Here is a 14,574-nt window from a genome sequence, read left to right as displayed (position 1 = left end):
ATAAGGTTAGAGGTTCACATAGATGGTTCGGTGGAGATTAAAATTTGAATAAAAGATTCATTGATTTTATTTAAATCGTCATTTAAAAATTAAATGATCATTTTGATTTAGTCTTTGTGTGAATGTTTAAGGCTTAAGGCCATTTAGGCTTTTCAAATGCAATCCGAACGCTTTGATGTTTTGAGGATCAGTATTTAATAAATGTGAGAATAAACAGATTTTTAATGCTGTAATTTCTGAGGTATAATCACTTTGTTTGCTCTGCGCTTCTTAGAATTGTTTGATTTGAATCTGTTCCTCTCACAATACAAACTGTATCCTATGTTGTACAGTTTTTAATTGATACATATATTCCCTGTCCTTACAATATCAGCAAATTGTACATTAGCTCTCTTTGTGATCCTCACAGAGCTTTGCAGACTCTATAAGCAACACGCTAACACTCAAAAAGCATAAATCAAATATAAAACAAAGCAGTCAGACTTACCAGAAGACGTTCATAGGGAAACTTCTCTTTTACTGATGCCTGGATGAGACCTTTGGCTCTTGTTGCTCCCAGTTATAACCGTCACACTGTCGTAAATATAAATGATTAACACATACACGAATGCGCTGGCAGTAATCCTGACACTTCACCTCCTCCTTGTGCTCGCTTGTTGAACAAAAATCCCCAAAGCATCTTACTAAGGGCAAAAAGTTAAATTGATAAACTTCGCAAAATATCCACCTGTTGTTAGCCCTAGCACATGGACATATTATAGCTGCTGATAGTACTAACAGATAAGTCCAATTCAGCCAGCTCCTCTCCCACTTATTGTCTGCTCAGCCCACTGGGGATTCAGGGCATCGTGCCATACTGGGTCACCAGTGTCCGTACCAGAGCCCCAGGAGCATGTGAACTGACCTCTTGTCTGAAAGGCTGCTTCTGTTGTCTATGGCAACAACAACAACATTCTATTTGCCTCATTTGAGGAAAACCAACGTGTCCATGCGGCCTTTCTAAAGTGTGCTTCATCAGAAGCAATCATTGGACCAATGCCATGTTCATATTTGTGCACCTCCCTAATGAGACCCCCCCCCCCCCCCCAATTAAAGAGCCTTACACAAAATATAATCTGCCCATTGGCTTCATTCATTATCAGACATTTAGCTCACAGAAAAAGCACAAACTCAACCACTTAACGCTAACCAGTGAATTTATTTCCGTTGGGACATTTTAAGACATATACAAAGTATAAAAGCCTTAAATATACATGTCCACTAAATAGTCAGTGACAGCTAAATGGTTACACAAGCATGCTAACATGCTAACATGCTCACAGTGACTATGCTAACAGGACAACTACCATGTTTAATATATTAGTTCGGCATGGTAGCATAACTAGCATTAACTAATTAGAACAACAATAAAACAATTAGCATCCAAGTGGACTCCCTCTGGATATCGATGACTGATATCCCTGGAATCTGGTACTTAATCTTATCCCTATAGACTTTGGTTTATAACTAACAACATTCAAAATACAGCTCAACCACTACTGACCCTTCAAAGTGAATGTCCAATATAGATGGGTGGAGCTTAATAAAACGATGCCAAAGCAATTCCAGTGCACAAAATCGGACTGTAATGTAAATGATTGAATGATTTGAGGGTGTTGTCTTACATAGACAAGGTGACAAAAGTAACCCACACAAGCTAGCAATAGAAGAAACATGATTTTGTAGAGAATGACAGATCGAAAAATAACGTAATAAAAATTTCTCATTCCGCTTTCTCATTCCGCTTCACAAAGGTGATGTCCATATTACTCCTTGTGGAGAAACTAGTCAACAATTGTATTATTTTCCTTTGGACTGAAGCCATTTGTATTTTGGGCTGTTGGGGGAATTTTCTTTGTGTACACATTTTCTTACGTGAAAAACTATGCAAAACAAGCACATCACAAGCAGATATAACATCATTCATAATATCGATTAAACGTAATTACTGATTCGTTGAGTTTTAGATCCAGCTTTGCTTGTGAATTTTACATTAATGGAGGAACAACAACATGAACTGCTGGGCACTAGTCGCTCTCCTCCCACTTCAGTCCACTCACGGGAAGGGGTGGGTCTTCTTGTGCCCTGAATGGAAACTGTGATGTTGTCTGATTGGATGATAAGGCAAAGACGTAAATACAGCACTGTTAACAGCCATAACTGAGTCATTTTCACACTATCTGCACAAACGACACATGTATTTGCTTTATCAAAGTCCTCTTGCTCTGACAGCATATCATTTAACAACATGTATCAGGACTTACTTTCCTCTGCTAATGCACTTAATTCAGCTCCTACCAGACCAATGCATTTCCGATGGAATTAAATATTTCAGTGAACTTCAACCTTGCTCACATGACGTAACTCACATTTTTAAAGTTTGCATTCGTTATCTTTTCGGTTTATCCAACTCTCAATTCAACGTTCAGCTGTTTCATAGAGCAAATTCAAGTCAGAAATTCAGTTTCAGCTTGTGTAACAGGCAGCAATTCCCCAACAGTTTATTCGAAAATTGAGAGTGATCACTCCGGACATGTTCTATAAACTTAAAGCTGATCATTATGACCAGATCACCCAAGGTATGAACAGGGACTTACCAAAACATACAGCTACATTTATCGCACAATTGTAATTGATAGTAACAACATATGTTACGCTATTAAGGCTTACTTAGTAATAAAGGGTCTTAGTAAGCTTCTCCCCGTGGGTACAAATGAACGCTTTTTAATCAGCGAGTTTTCCAGCAACACTGAGCTGCTCTGGTCTGTGTATTACGGTAAAAATGGCAGCCTGGCGCCGGCTCTCAGCTCTGGAAATAAGAGACAGGGGGGTGTAACGGGGAACCGCAGAAACTCTAAACACCCGTAGGCCGGATTACCGACTCCTACAGCGAAAAGGCGGTGATTAGAGGAGTAGCAACGGGGTCGCAAAGCCCCAAGCCCACACAGTATCCAGACAGAGGGTCGTGGTATTACGACGGTGTGATGTTCCGCACCTTTTTCGCAGCAGTGGTGAAACCCACGGAATGTTCCACACGGGAACAGCTGACCGTGGGATGCCGCACTTAGCCTGACGAGATGTGAACACCACGGGGGAGATATCAGTGATCTTATGTTTGCATATTAACAATCAGGTAACAGCTCTGCTCCTCTTTCTGATCGCTGCCTGGATGTTGTTTTGTGGAGGTTTGCAGTGCGTGTTTACCGGGATGTGGTTAAGCGGGTTATTATGGCTGTCATCCTGCTCTACCTCCAGCCCCTCCTTGTTTTGCTGCCACCGAGTGAGATATGTTGTAATGTTTACATCTTGTCTCTGTGGCAAACCCCTGCTACTCGCCTCACCCAGCTCTTCACTGTGGTGCTGTTTTTGAACTTGCGGCTCAGCTCATGAGACTGGATATGTCCCAGTGCTTTGCAGCTTGGCAGTCAAAACACAAGGAGACATTATTTATGAACACTTACTTGACACACCGGGCCTGATGTGAAGCATTTTTAAGGCCTGCTCAAGCTCGATACTGCTCAAGTTCAGCATCACATCACACTATTTCGCAGCTTGCATTCACTGCCTAGCTAAGACACTAAATGGAAATGTTCGTTGCTTGTTTCTCACTTGAACAAGCAAGTGCAATATTACATAATCAGCTGGGTAGTTCACAGTAGGACACAGTGGGCTCCAGTGACAGTCCAAACAGACCGGCAGGCCACAGTAGAGTTACAGACCTACAATAACACAATACCAAATACTAATTCATTCTTAGGATACGAATGATCTAATGCAACTTCACATTTAATTTGTTTGGACACAGGAGATATGCTATTATGTAAAATTCCCAAACTTTTTCAGGTTGATGATGCTTAGATTGCTAAACATTCTGTATTTGTAAATAGTTGAGAACACCTTTTCTCATGAGATGATATTCTGCTTACAATGGCAGCCAGTTGAGGAATAACTGTTAGCATCGTTTACTGTGTTACAGAAATACTACATCACAAGCCCTACATTCAAAATTTGAATGGACAGTACAAAAGTATGGACAGCTAAATGCACTTTCATTTTCAAAAGTTAGAGCTACTTATTGTAAACAGTGTCACCTAATATCATCAATTATTATTTGCAAGCAGTACTTTAACAAATATATATTTAGACGGGGTTATTATTTTAATAACAGCTGGATATAACACTGAATCATATTTTGTAAAATGACTCTGTGTAGAAAATCTTCACTTGAAAAGTTTTGTTGACTTTCAGTGGACTTGTTGTTTATAAACTACATAAATAACAATAACTGCTAGTTTTGATACATCGGAGCCAATAGCAGTGACAGCCTGGGTGTCTCATTGTACAGTCCTGTCAGTATTACTTAGTATAAATTTGTTAGAATAGTTTTCACTATACAAATTTGTAAGCAGTACTCTGACATATGTTCCATATCTGTAATTGCTTTATATACCATCTTTATGCCGTCATCTATAATGATGCATCCTATTTTGTAAATGTATTAAGTCTATAGAGGAATTAATTGAAAAGTTTAGTCTACTTTCAGGGGACTTTTTGTTTTTAAAGTAAATAAATAACAACAGGAACTGTTTGAAAGCAAAGTAGACAGTCTGGGTGTCTGCTGTCTGCTGCCCGCTGATTGGGTACTCTGGAAAAGGGGGCGTGGTTTAGCCATAACAATGCATTTCAAGGCACATACACGCGCCAAGGAATGTTTTCCGTTGCTGTGTCGTTAACGTTGTCGTTTCACGAGTGTAACGGTTTCTCGTGCTCAGGCGAACGTAGCCGTCAACCGACAGGACGCTGGGAAGTTTCCGGAGACAACGTATTCCTATATGCTGCAGCTGGAGGCGTTGTGTTAGCTGGTTAGCGTTAGCAAGCTAGCAGAAGCCCTGTCGGGGACATTGTCAGGATCTATCGGAGGAAACAGCGGTTGATTGGGACTCAGGCAACGGCTGTTAGTGTCCAGAGATGGTTGTCGGTTAGACGAGGTGACAAGCAAGGATACATTGATGGGACACGACGTTCGGAGGCTGGAACACCTGCCATCTCCTCCTTTCTCAGTGAGCAAGCCAACTAGCTAAGAAAGTAAGATGTGGACTCTGTTGTTAGCCAACTCACATGCTAAACGTGTACTTGCCATGATGGGCTGAGGTTCTGTGTTAGCTACAGGGGCAAATACATAGTGATAACCGAGCAGACGTGCTAACCTCATATTAGCATGCTGGCTACGTAGCTCGCCGCAGCTGAGGGCTGCTGTGTTTGGACAAAGCGTTAGCCTAGCTTGGCTCCAGTTAGCAGACGCGCTTGGTCAGGGGACGTCGAAATAGCGCCTGAAGTGAGGAAGTAACGGCTGAAGCGGCGATACAGTTCCTCGTGTCCTTAGCGGGGTGTGTGTTTCTCCACATGAGGCTTGTAATAACATGTGTAACTGCAGAGTGGCCTCCTGTGCTGTGTGGTGGCGAGCAGTCCGCTTGACCTGCCACATCTTTTGTTGTTGCTTTGTCTCTTGAGCACATGGCTTTCCATGTTTTTGTTCAGGCAGGCTACAGCGACCCCTATTTATTCTGTTCCGGTATTAATTACGCTGCCATTTAATCATAGACCTATCAATTATTTAGGTCCTCAGCAAGTGTAACATTGTAATGCCCATAATTAAAGATTTTAATAACGAAATGTATTTCAACCTTTTCTTCATTACATGTATAATAAATGTAGTTTTACATGACCTGGATCCCGGTCTGTCTGCCTGGTGACCTGCAATAGCCAACATAATGTTATTTGTCTTATGATAACGCTGTCTTATGCGTTTTAAACATGCCTCTACTTATTCAATTATATTTTCTATTAATTAAGTTAGACTGTATTAGATGGGTAGTTTCATGTTTATGTCATTTTTAAAAGACGATTGAGATAATCAATAAGTGCAATCAAGAAAAAAAATTCAAATAATAAAAAACATAAGGTCAGTTATCATACTTATAGGTTTAAAGGTTAAGGAAGGCTATTGTGCAAGGCAGAAAAAAACACTGCACTGATTACAAGAGAGAGGAAGTACAGTAGAATTAGATATTATCCAGAGAAATTACCACAGGTAATTTTGGGAAATGCAGCTTTCAGTGTCATAATCAACTGGATTGGTCTTGCAGACTTACTTACCACATAAGTATGAAGAAGTTGGCTGATGCAGTAAAGTGTTTGCAATCTAACCTCATTTACAAGGAATCTGGAAAAAAGTTTTTGAAACTTAAATGTAGCATTGAAATGTATGATAGATGGATCTGATTAAATGAACATATAACTGCCTGAATACTTTCCCACTTGCATTGACTATATGATCTCTATATAAGGTCTTGAACATTTTCTCTATTCCTTATATTCTGAATTTGATGGCATTTAGGCAAATTTAAAGTGGCATCATTTGATGTTAAACCTGGGCTGCAAAGGAGAGGGTTGTCACCAAAGTAAGGTACCAGTATCTTGAGTGATTCACAGATTAATGATGAACAATGTAACTAGTATTTTTTCAACCCCTGTTTTATTTGTTTAAGTATTATATACTTATCATCTGTTAACTGGCATATTCCTGCCGTCAAACTAGGATTTTTATTGAATTTCTCTCAACTTTTTGAGTGACTAGACCGTTGATGGATAAAGAATATAACTTATAATTAAGTTTAAGAAGCAAAATTGATTATTTATCTATTTATTATGTTTGTTTTTTTGCAGGGTTAAGACAATCAGAGGCCACATACAAGGCCTCCACTGTACAGTTTCCTTTCCCAGAGTGTGACTCGTCTGCACGACGTCACCAATGCGACCATGGGAAATAGCAGTAAATAGGCTGCCACCAACAGCCCCCTTAAACCCAAGGAGGTTCCTTGGAGAGCCCTGCAGCGTCCCAGTGCATCTCAGGAGAAGGTGAAATAATCTGTCCTTTCTTTACTTATTGCAGTTTTGTTTTGAAGACAAAACATCATTATGGACATTTTATTCTTAAATAAGAAAATGTTAGACAATATTCAAGCCCCCACTTCAACATAATCAATCGCTAAACAATATGACTTGCTTGTTTCCTCACATCCAAGTAATTGGTTATATATGCTCATATAGCAAATACTTTTTAGATGTAAAAAAAAAATAAAAAATACCACTAAGCAGTTGTTAAATTAAATTACTAAACTTTACTTTATGCCATTTAAAAAAACGTTACAGCACATTTGACCAAGGCAATCAAGAATGGATTTTAAGGAGGCTTATAAACCTGGTATGGTTGGTGTGAAATAGGAATAATGTGTTGATCAGTCTCTGGCAATGATGATTTTTCTTCCCAATAATCTTACAGTCCACCTGTGAGACGCCAGTGGGTGAGACGAGACAGACCTGTGCTGCACCCTTCCCTGGTCCAGGATGAGAACTTCCATCATCTGCTTTTCTCCCAGCATCACCAACAGGTTCCTTTAGATGAGTCCAGACAATACAGCCACACCAGCACACCACCACGCATGCTTCACCCTGCTGCTCACCTGCCCCAGCACAGTCCCATCATGGTGGATCTACATGACCAGGTAAAAGAAGCAGAACAGCCTGGTCGGGAAAGAAGTTAGAGCATGTATTACATATGATTTGCTTTCCTGACTGAACAAATGTTTGTACAGATGTAATATAAAACGTGCAGAGTGTTGTGCAGTTGTATATGAATTATCTTTGTCATAAAGTCTCTGTTTTATGAAGATTGTGGATTCACCCCATCTCCCCCTCCCACGTTTTGTTTTTTTAAAAGATGCACCAGGGACCAGTTCCAATATCATACACTGTTACGACGGTGACGACCCACGGATTTCCTTTCCACACCGGGCAGCCCCTTCCAGGGTGCAACACTCAGCAGCTCCCAGCATGCTCGGTAATGTTCAGCGGACAGCTCTCTCTGCTCTGCTGCCTTCCTCCTCCTGTGAGTTTGAAAGGGAAGAGCCCAAATGTCAGTGGCCTCCATGTAGCATACCATACCAGCCATGCAATCTGTCACTGTTCATCACTAAGAAATAAAGTGCTGCTGTAACTATGCAGGATTTTTTGATAGTCTTGATGTTGCCACAGTTATTAATTGCAACAGTATAGTGACAATCATTTGGTTGTACTTTTAGTTCCTTATTTGTGGAAACAGACTTCACAATAACATCTTGTTTGGTGTAGTGGTAATATTGTCAGTGCTTTGGTTTTATGTAAATGACTCTGTTTACTACAACATTCTTTCATTATAACTGCCTTACTATGAATTAAAATGAGCTTATTGACCTTGGTTTTTTCAAAGTATTGAGTTTGATTATTGGTATTAACTTAAAAGAAAATGGACTAAAATAATGTTTGTCCCTCCCTTCTTTTGTTTCCACTCTTCAGCTCATACAGGCATGTACCATGCAGCATATGCCAGTGTCTTATCAAGCCTTTCCACCCCTGATCTCCAGCGAACATTTTGTATTGCACCCAACCCCATCTGTACCCCCCCACCAGCCGCCGCACCTTACTCCCTTGAGCCAGTTTCTCCCTTTACAGCCTCAGCACCCCCGCATGGTGAGTTTTGGATATCTTATACACATTTATATAAGTTGTGTGTGTGTATATAGTCTTATAGCTATTTTTCTCTCCCTCCTCTCAGCCTCTGCCGAGGGTAGAGAATGAAGTTGACCTAAGAGGGGACCAGCACCCGCTAGCGACCTTCTCCTACCCTCCCTCTCATCACCCACCAGCGCTGCCTCCTTCTCTGCCCTTGCAGTATCTTCCTCAAGAGCCTCTGCATCAGGAGCTTCCTTTCGGAGTGGTAAGACAACGTCTCAGACATTTCACAGGGATATTGGCTGTGTACCTACAACTATTAAATAAATCAGGGTTTCTATGGAATTTAAGGTCTTAAATTGGCTGCAGGTTTATTTGCCGATACATTGTACAACAAACAGAATAATAATAATAATATGAATAGTAACAACAACAACAACGATGGTAATGATAACTATAAATGAACAGGATATTAACAACACAAAATAACATACTTGTGTGTGCATGTAAAGTGAAATTATTTACAAAATATTTCCGCTAACGTCCTATATCTTTATGTTAGGACATTGAGCCTTTTACAGAAATTACAATAATAACAAATATGACCCTCCTAAATTTTTTTTGGAAGATAACAGGATATACGATCTCGACTTATGTTTGGAATAACAAAGTGATCTTGGGCAAGAAAAGGTTGGTGACTACTGCATGAATCTGTTTGTGTTTCTTGGCAGCCATATCCCCACATGTTGCCCCGACGAGTGAACGGACAGAGATACCGGTTGCAGCAACCGCTCCCTCCTCCTCCACCCCCTCCAGCTTACTACCCAGGCTTCCTCCCCTACTTCCTGTGAGTACATGGAAGGACCTGGTTAGGAAATATAGAAGCATGAATCATGCAGTTACTTACTCATAAGTAAATTCATGGTTAATACTAGTTTACTGGCCTCAGTGTTTAACTATTTTGTGTCAGAATACCGCAGCTGAGTTTGGCTTAAAAGCGTCTTGTCCTGAATCATCTCAATGGAGTGACAAAGTGCCAGAAACAGTGATTGACTGCAGTAGCCGCTCATTGCTGGTCTGTGTTGCTCATGATCACAGTGAAGTTTGCTCAACAGGTTGTGTCTCTCACTTTCTCTGCTCAGGTCAATGCTTCCTGTGCCTCCAACAGCCGTGGGCCCGGCCATCAGTCTGGACCTGGATGTAGATGATGTGGAGATGGAGAACTATGAGGTGAGTGTGGTGGTTAGAGTTAAACAGCGTGAAGCCACATGAAATATACAGGTGGCTCCCTCCTGTGGAAAACATTATTCCCCAGTCCATGCAGGTCTGGCAAAATGTCGACGGCTGCCCCTTTCTGAGGTTAGATATCGTCAAGCTAACATTAGCTCAGTGTGAGAGATGAACCTTGGCTGGGATTGGCCAGTGAGCGCCGTCCCCAGAACACACACAGTATGCTCCCATATGTGCTCTGTACACGTAGAGGGCCAGTAAAAACTGTGTGATGTTTTTTTTACAATTGGGCTGGACACCCTAAATTTCTAGTAATATGCTATCCCCACCCTAAGTTGATAGTTGATCAGTTTGTGTGTCTCTTTCTCTCTCTTCACTCTCTCTCTCAATAGGCATTACTGAATCTTGCAGAGAGGTTGGGTGAAGCAAAACCACGTGGACTCACGAAAGCAGATATAGAGCAACTCCCGTCCTACAGATTCAACTCGGAGAGTCATCTATCTGAACAAACGCTGTAAGGCATTTTCCTCACCTCTTTCGTAAAACAAAACGCTTGTATTCTGTATATTTACATCCTTTTAATGGTTTCCTCTCTTTCTCTCAGGTGTGTTGTGTGCTTTAGTGACTTTGAGTGTAGGCAGCTACTTCGGGTATTACCTTGTAACCACGAATTCCATGCCAAGTGTGTGGATAAATGGTTAAAGGTAAGTCAATTCCGTTTGAACAAAAAAAAAATGTCTGTCTTGTTTGAGTTCTCTGTGTTTTTGTACTCATTGCTGTATGGGCTTTGCTTCCAGACCAATCGTACTTGTCCTATCTGCCGAGCCGATGCCTCTGACGTTCACCGGGAGGTGGAGTGAGAACTGTCTGAGTGCTGAACTGGAAAGCTGCACACACCAGAGTCTGCCCCAAAGCTGGGGACACCTGCCACCTTGCCTGCGTCCTCCAGTAAATATAGCTTACCAACCCACCACTCCCGCCCCTTTCCTAAATAATAAGCAATCCAGGATTTTTTCTGGAGCCTGTTGTACCTCTGCTGTGCTTCATGGTCTGAGTCTCATGAAACCCACTGCCTATTACAGCCTATAGCCAGAGTTCTGGGATCGCCAGCCAGTTCTTTCTCTGCCCCCTCGTTGCAGATTCCAAAGATTTTCCCTACAATGCATTGTTTGCTGCTTTTGTTTACAGGGTTTCATTTTTCTTTATTGGATTTGGTCGTGGTGTTCATGAATAGTGAGCTTCCTGCAATGGAGGAGGTGAGTCAGGAGCGTGGAGGATCATAGGCTGGACACCTTGTGCAATTAGCAGAAAATAAATAGGAATACTTCAACATGGGTATCTGTGTTTGGAGACGACGCCTGACCATCATAGATGCATGATTGTGTAAGGTGTTGGACAAATTCTCTTGTTAATAATGTATGTTCTGCAATAATATTGATCATTTCAACAGTTTTACCCTTTATTTGTTTTAGATTTTGCCAATGCTCTTGTGAAAGTGTGACTTGCTGTGGTTAAATGCAGATTCTGTTAAGCCTGAGGTTATGGAACATGCAACTGTGGTTTATCTTCTACCCCAGATAATCCACTTTGGAACACAGATCTGTGCAAAAGCAGTCATGGATTAATGGACTGCGTCTTTTTAAGGGTCATCTGGCATAACTGCACAAGTGCTACATCCACCCTCCACGTCAGCATTGTTCCTCTGGCGAGTGTCTACTTGCGTGTGCATATTGTGTGTGTATGTTTGTCCTGTTCACAGACCCGATGCATTGTGTAACCACTGGATACAGGGCAGCATGCTAGGAGTTGCATGAACTGTTGATTCAGACTAGCAATATTTTAATCAAGCATTGCCAACAAAATGTATCACACAGAAGCATACTAAAAGAACTGCTTGTTTATTCAGAAAGCGCCATGAGGGAAGACTTGCATGTGGTTCCACCCTGACTGTGTTTAAGGATCAGAGTCCTCTTCTATTAAGGATATGCTGTTGCCATAGAGCTCTGGAGGCCTGTGCAGAAAGCAATATGTGCAGTGAGCGGCAAGTTTGACGTGAACATTTGCTTGCCCTCTATAGGAGGACCGGGCTTTTAATTTCTTTGTCTTTGAGCCAAATCCACGATACAGATATAGCCTACTGTTCAAGATTTCAGATCTGCCTTCTTATGACCTTGACAAGCACAAACCTATTACTAACCCTGAAAATAATTTGTGATTTCCACTTGTTTTGAAAGTGTGTCATTTAAGAAAAAAAAAAAAAACTTTATTTATGGTTATTTCTTCTAGATAAAATGCATTGAAGGAAACAGTTGGTGCACTAACAATGTTTGTGTATGGTGTTTGTTATATTCTGGTAACTTGGTCAGGTCATTGTCTTAGGCCTTGGTTATGGTGTTGTAGAAGAGCAACTGTATGTACAGCTTCAGTGTGAATGCTTTTAGATCAACGTTTGAAGACAGAAGAATGTTGAAAACCCTTGTAGAAGTCACTGGTGACGCTCCACGTTTCGCCAGCTGTCTGTGTATTCCACCGTGCTCAAAGCCGCCTTTAAATGGCACAGAGCTGGAGTGTTCAGTGGTGTAGAAACACTGTATGACTTCTAGTCCCCTGCTTTTGTGTTCACACAAAAAATAAGAATATATTTGGGGAGGGAGGGAGAAGAGCAAAAAATGACCTTTTTTGCATTGGATTCACTCTTGTCTCTTAACTGCCCCGGTTAAGCACTAACAGGCGGTCGTAACCTTTGCTTTTACGTGTGAAGGGATCTTGCCTTTTACTTTACTTTTGTTTCTTAAGTGAATGTGAGTCTTTGACGTCTGTGCCACCTTCGAGAGAAAAAAAGAAGCCATTTAATGAGTTAAACCCACAGCTTTGAGAATTAACCTATGTGTACATATCTATTCGCTGGCATATATTGTAAGTTTAAAAAAATATCACTCAGGGCCTCTCAGTATATAAAAAACAAAGGAGAACAGTCCATTTGAAATGGAAAGGATGCCATGAAAAGGATATATCTGAATTTAGTTTGGTCGTTTTCCTCAGACCATAAAAATACTTTTAATGTAATCAATTATAATATTCTGTTTTGTCTGAAATAGTAGATATTATATCATTTAACGACAGGCATGCAAGAAAAAAAGATCAGTAAATATGTTATTAATATTCACTGAAAAGAGGCAATGTACACTGCAACTCATTACAAGTGTATTATTCAAACCTGTTTGACTTTTGTTCTTGTACTCAAACCATATGTTGAGACATAGAGGTTGTGATCCCATTTCTAAACGTGCCGAGCTGCACACTATCCTACCTAACTCACTCCCAAATCTACTTCAGAGGTGTTTGCATGACTTTTTAAAGAGAAAAAAAAAAGTTAAACAGGTGTGTTATAGTGGAGGATATCTCGGAAATCTGGTGGGGACCTATTTAATGGTGCACAATATGCATGCTTGTCGACCAGATTCCAACTGATTTTTAGCTCTAGTTGGCTTTGGATTCTGGGGGTCTGGATCTTAACGCTCAGCTGATAACTGCCATGCATTGTACTGCACACATTTGTAATAGAACTGAATGACTACAAGATTTTATTGCGCTAACTTCATTTTATAGAAAAAAAAAGAAGAAAAAAAAATAGCTGGTCTTGAATCCAGAGATTCTTACATACATTGTGTTACTGTTATTGCCCTAACGACTGAAAATAACATGCTCTGAAACTACTGTAGTTTATCAAAAGCCATAGTGAAAAGGTGCTAGATGTTCTGCTTTTAGGTATGAAAACTCACTTGCGTGAATGCAATAGTTTGTCATGGATCCCATGTATTCTTGAAGCATGTTATACTAATACCCCTAAACAATGTTAGTGAAAATCAATATAGTTTAAGGGAATAAAAAAATAATAGTGTTGTCATACTTATTTCAGTGTAGTACTGTACCTGCCTATCAGACTCTTCCTCTCAGTGTATCAATATTTTAAAATGTATTGTTCACATATAGAAACCTTAACTCATGTCAATGTTAGCAGTATTATTTCTGAAATAAATATTTAAGTTGACAATATTCAGATAGCCTGTTAAATACAAAGAGATGCTCCCATTATAAGGCCTAGGTAATGAAGTAATTTTTAACAGCAAATGAGAATAGAGTCTTGTAGTCTTTCTGTTAAGCTTTATTGAAATAATCTCACAGCTTGCGTGGTGCAAAAATGTGTTCCAATGAGCAGCTAAAGTTTATTTAGGATTTGTGATTGATTGCTCCGTAGACGCCATTTATTGTTTACCAATGATTTTTGCTGTGGTGGGATAGTGGTTTACTGTTCTTACTCTCCCTGGCCTCTAGGGGTCCTTTGCCTGAACACCAGTCTACCCACCCGCCAACAGAGCCAGGGGCATGTGTTCTGTGTTAGGCAGATATTTTGCTTTGGTACTTGCACATTTACAGTTACCTCATTTTTTCCATGTTTGTATTGAGGGGGGTGGGCGGGGGGAGAAAACAACTAATATATATTATATATAGGAAATGGTTCTTATTGTTATAATTTTTCATTCCATTGGAATCATATTGTTTGTAGCATTTAACATAACTAGTTAGTGTATGTATATATACATCTGTATACTGTTTGAAATTTTTAAGATTTGTACTTTTTTTAAATGAAAGTTGCTAGTTATGCTTTACCAAGTAGTGCAATCATATTTTTTTTTATTGTTGTGGCGGATCTGAGAGGGTTGTTCACTAATAAATGTATGATGTATACCAATA

General features: G+C 40.2%; 2 protein-coding genes across 9 annotated transcripts in view; one reads left to right on the top strand and one right to left on the bottom strand.

Annotated features, from left to right (window-relative positions):
- The window catches only part of cdhr2 (cadherin related family member 2), a 19,223-nt gene extending 15,625 nt beyond the window's left edge, over positions 1-3,598 (bottom strand). The window contains exons 1-3 of one of the 6 annotated variants that reach the window (XM_053429379.1): positions 2,637-3,598; positions 1,989-2,147; positions 488-573 (exon numbers count right to left, since the gene is read on the bottom strand). The gene's annotated coding sequence lies outside the window, so the exon portion shown is untranslated. The other 5 variants (XM_053429380.1, XM_053429381.1, XM_053429378.1 and 2 more) reach the window with 5 other exon arrangements.
- On the top strand, positions 2,816-14,574 carry rnf44 (ring finger protein 44). 3 transcript variants are annotated; one of them, XM_053429388.1, is made up of 11 exons: positions 2,816-3,172; positions 6,766-6,957; positions 7,382-7,604; positions 7,820-7,987; positions 8,434-8,607; positions 8,693-8,854; positions 9,321-9,436; positions 9,732-9,819; positions 10,212-10,333; positions 10,424-10,523; positions 10,617-14,574. In XM_053429388.1, exons 2-11 carry the CDS (start codon positions 6,851-6,853, stop codon positions 10,677-10,679), a joined length of 1,323 nt encoding a protein of 440 aa, XP_053285363.1. In that variant the 5' UTR covers positions 2,816-3,172; positions 6,766-6,850; the 3' UTR covers positions 10,680-14,574. The 3 variants fall into 3 exon arrangements, with proteins under 3 accessions (XP_053285363.1, XP_053285364.1, XP_053285362.1); XM_053429389.1 differs by lacking the exon at positions 2,816-3,172 and adding an exon at positions 4,675-5,124 and having other exon boundaries at positions 7,820-7,939; XM_053429387.1 differs by lacking the exon at positions 2,816-3,172 and adding an exon at positions 4,675-5,124.

This window comes from Pleuronectes platessa, chromosome 8 (genome assembly GCF_947347685.1).
Source record: "Pleuronectes platessa chromosome 8, fPlePla1.1, whole genome shotgun sequence".
Classification (NCBI taxonomy): domain Eukaryota; kingdom Metazoa; phylum Chordata; class Actinopteri; order Pleuronectiformes; family Pleuronectidae; genus Pleuronectes; species Pleuronectes platessa.
The sequence above is the reverse complement of the archived record's forward strand: the minus strand, read 5'-3'. Positions and strand labels throughout refer to the sequence as shown.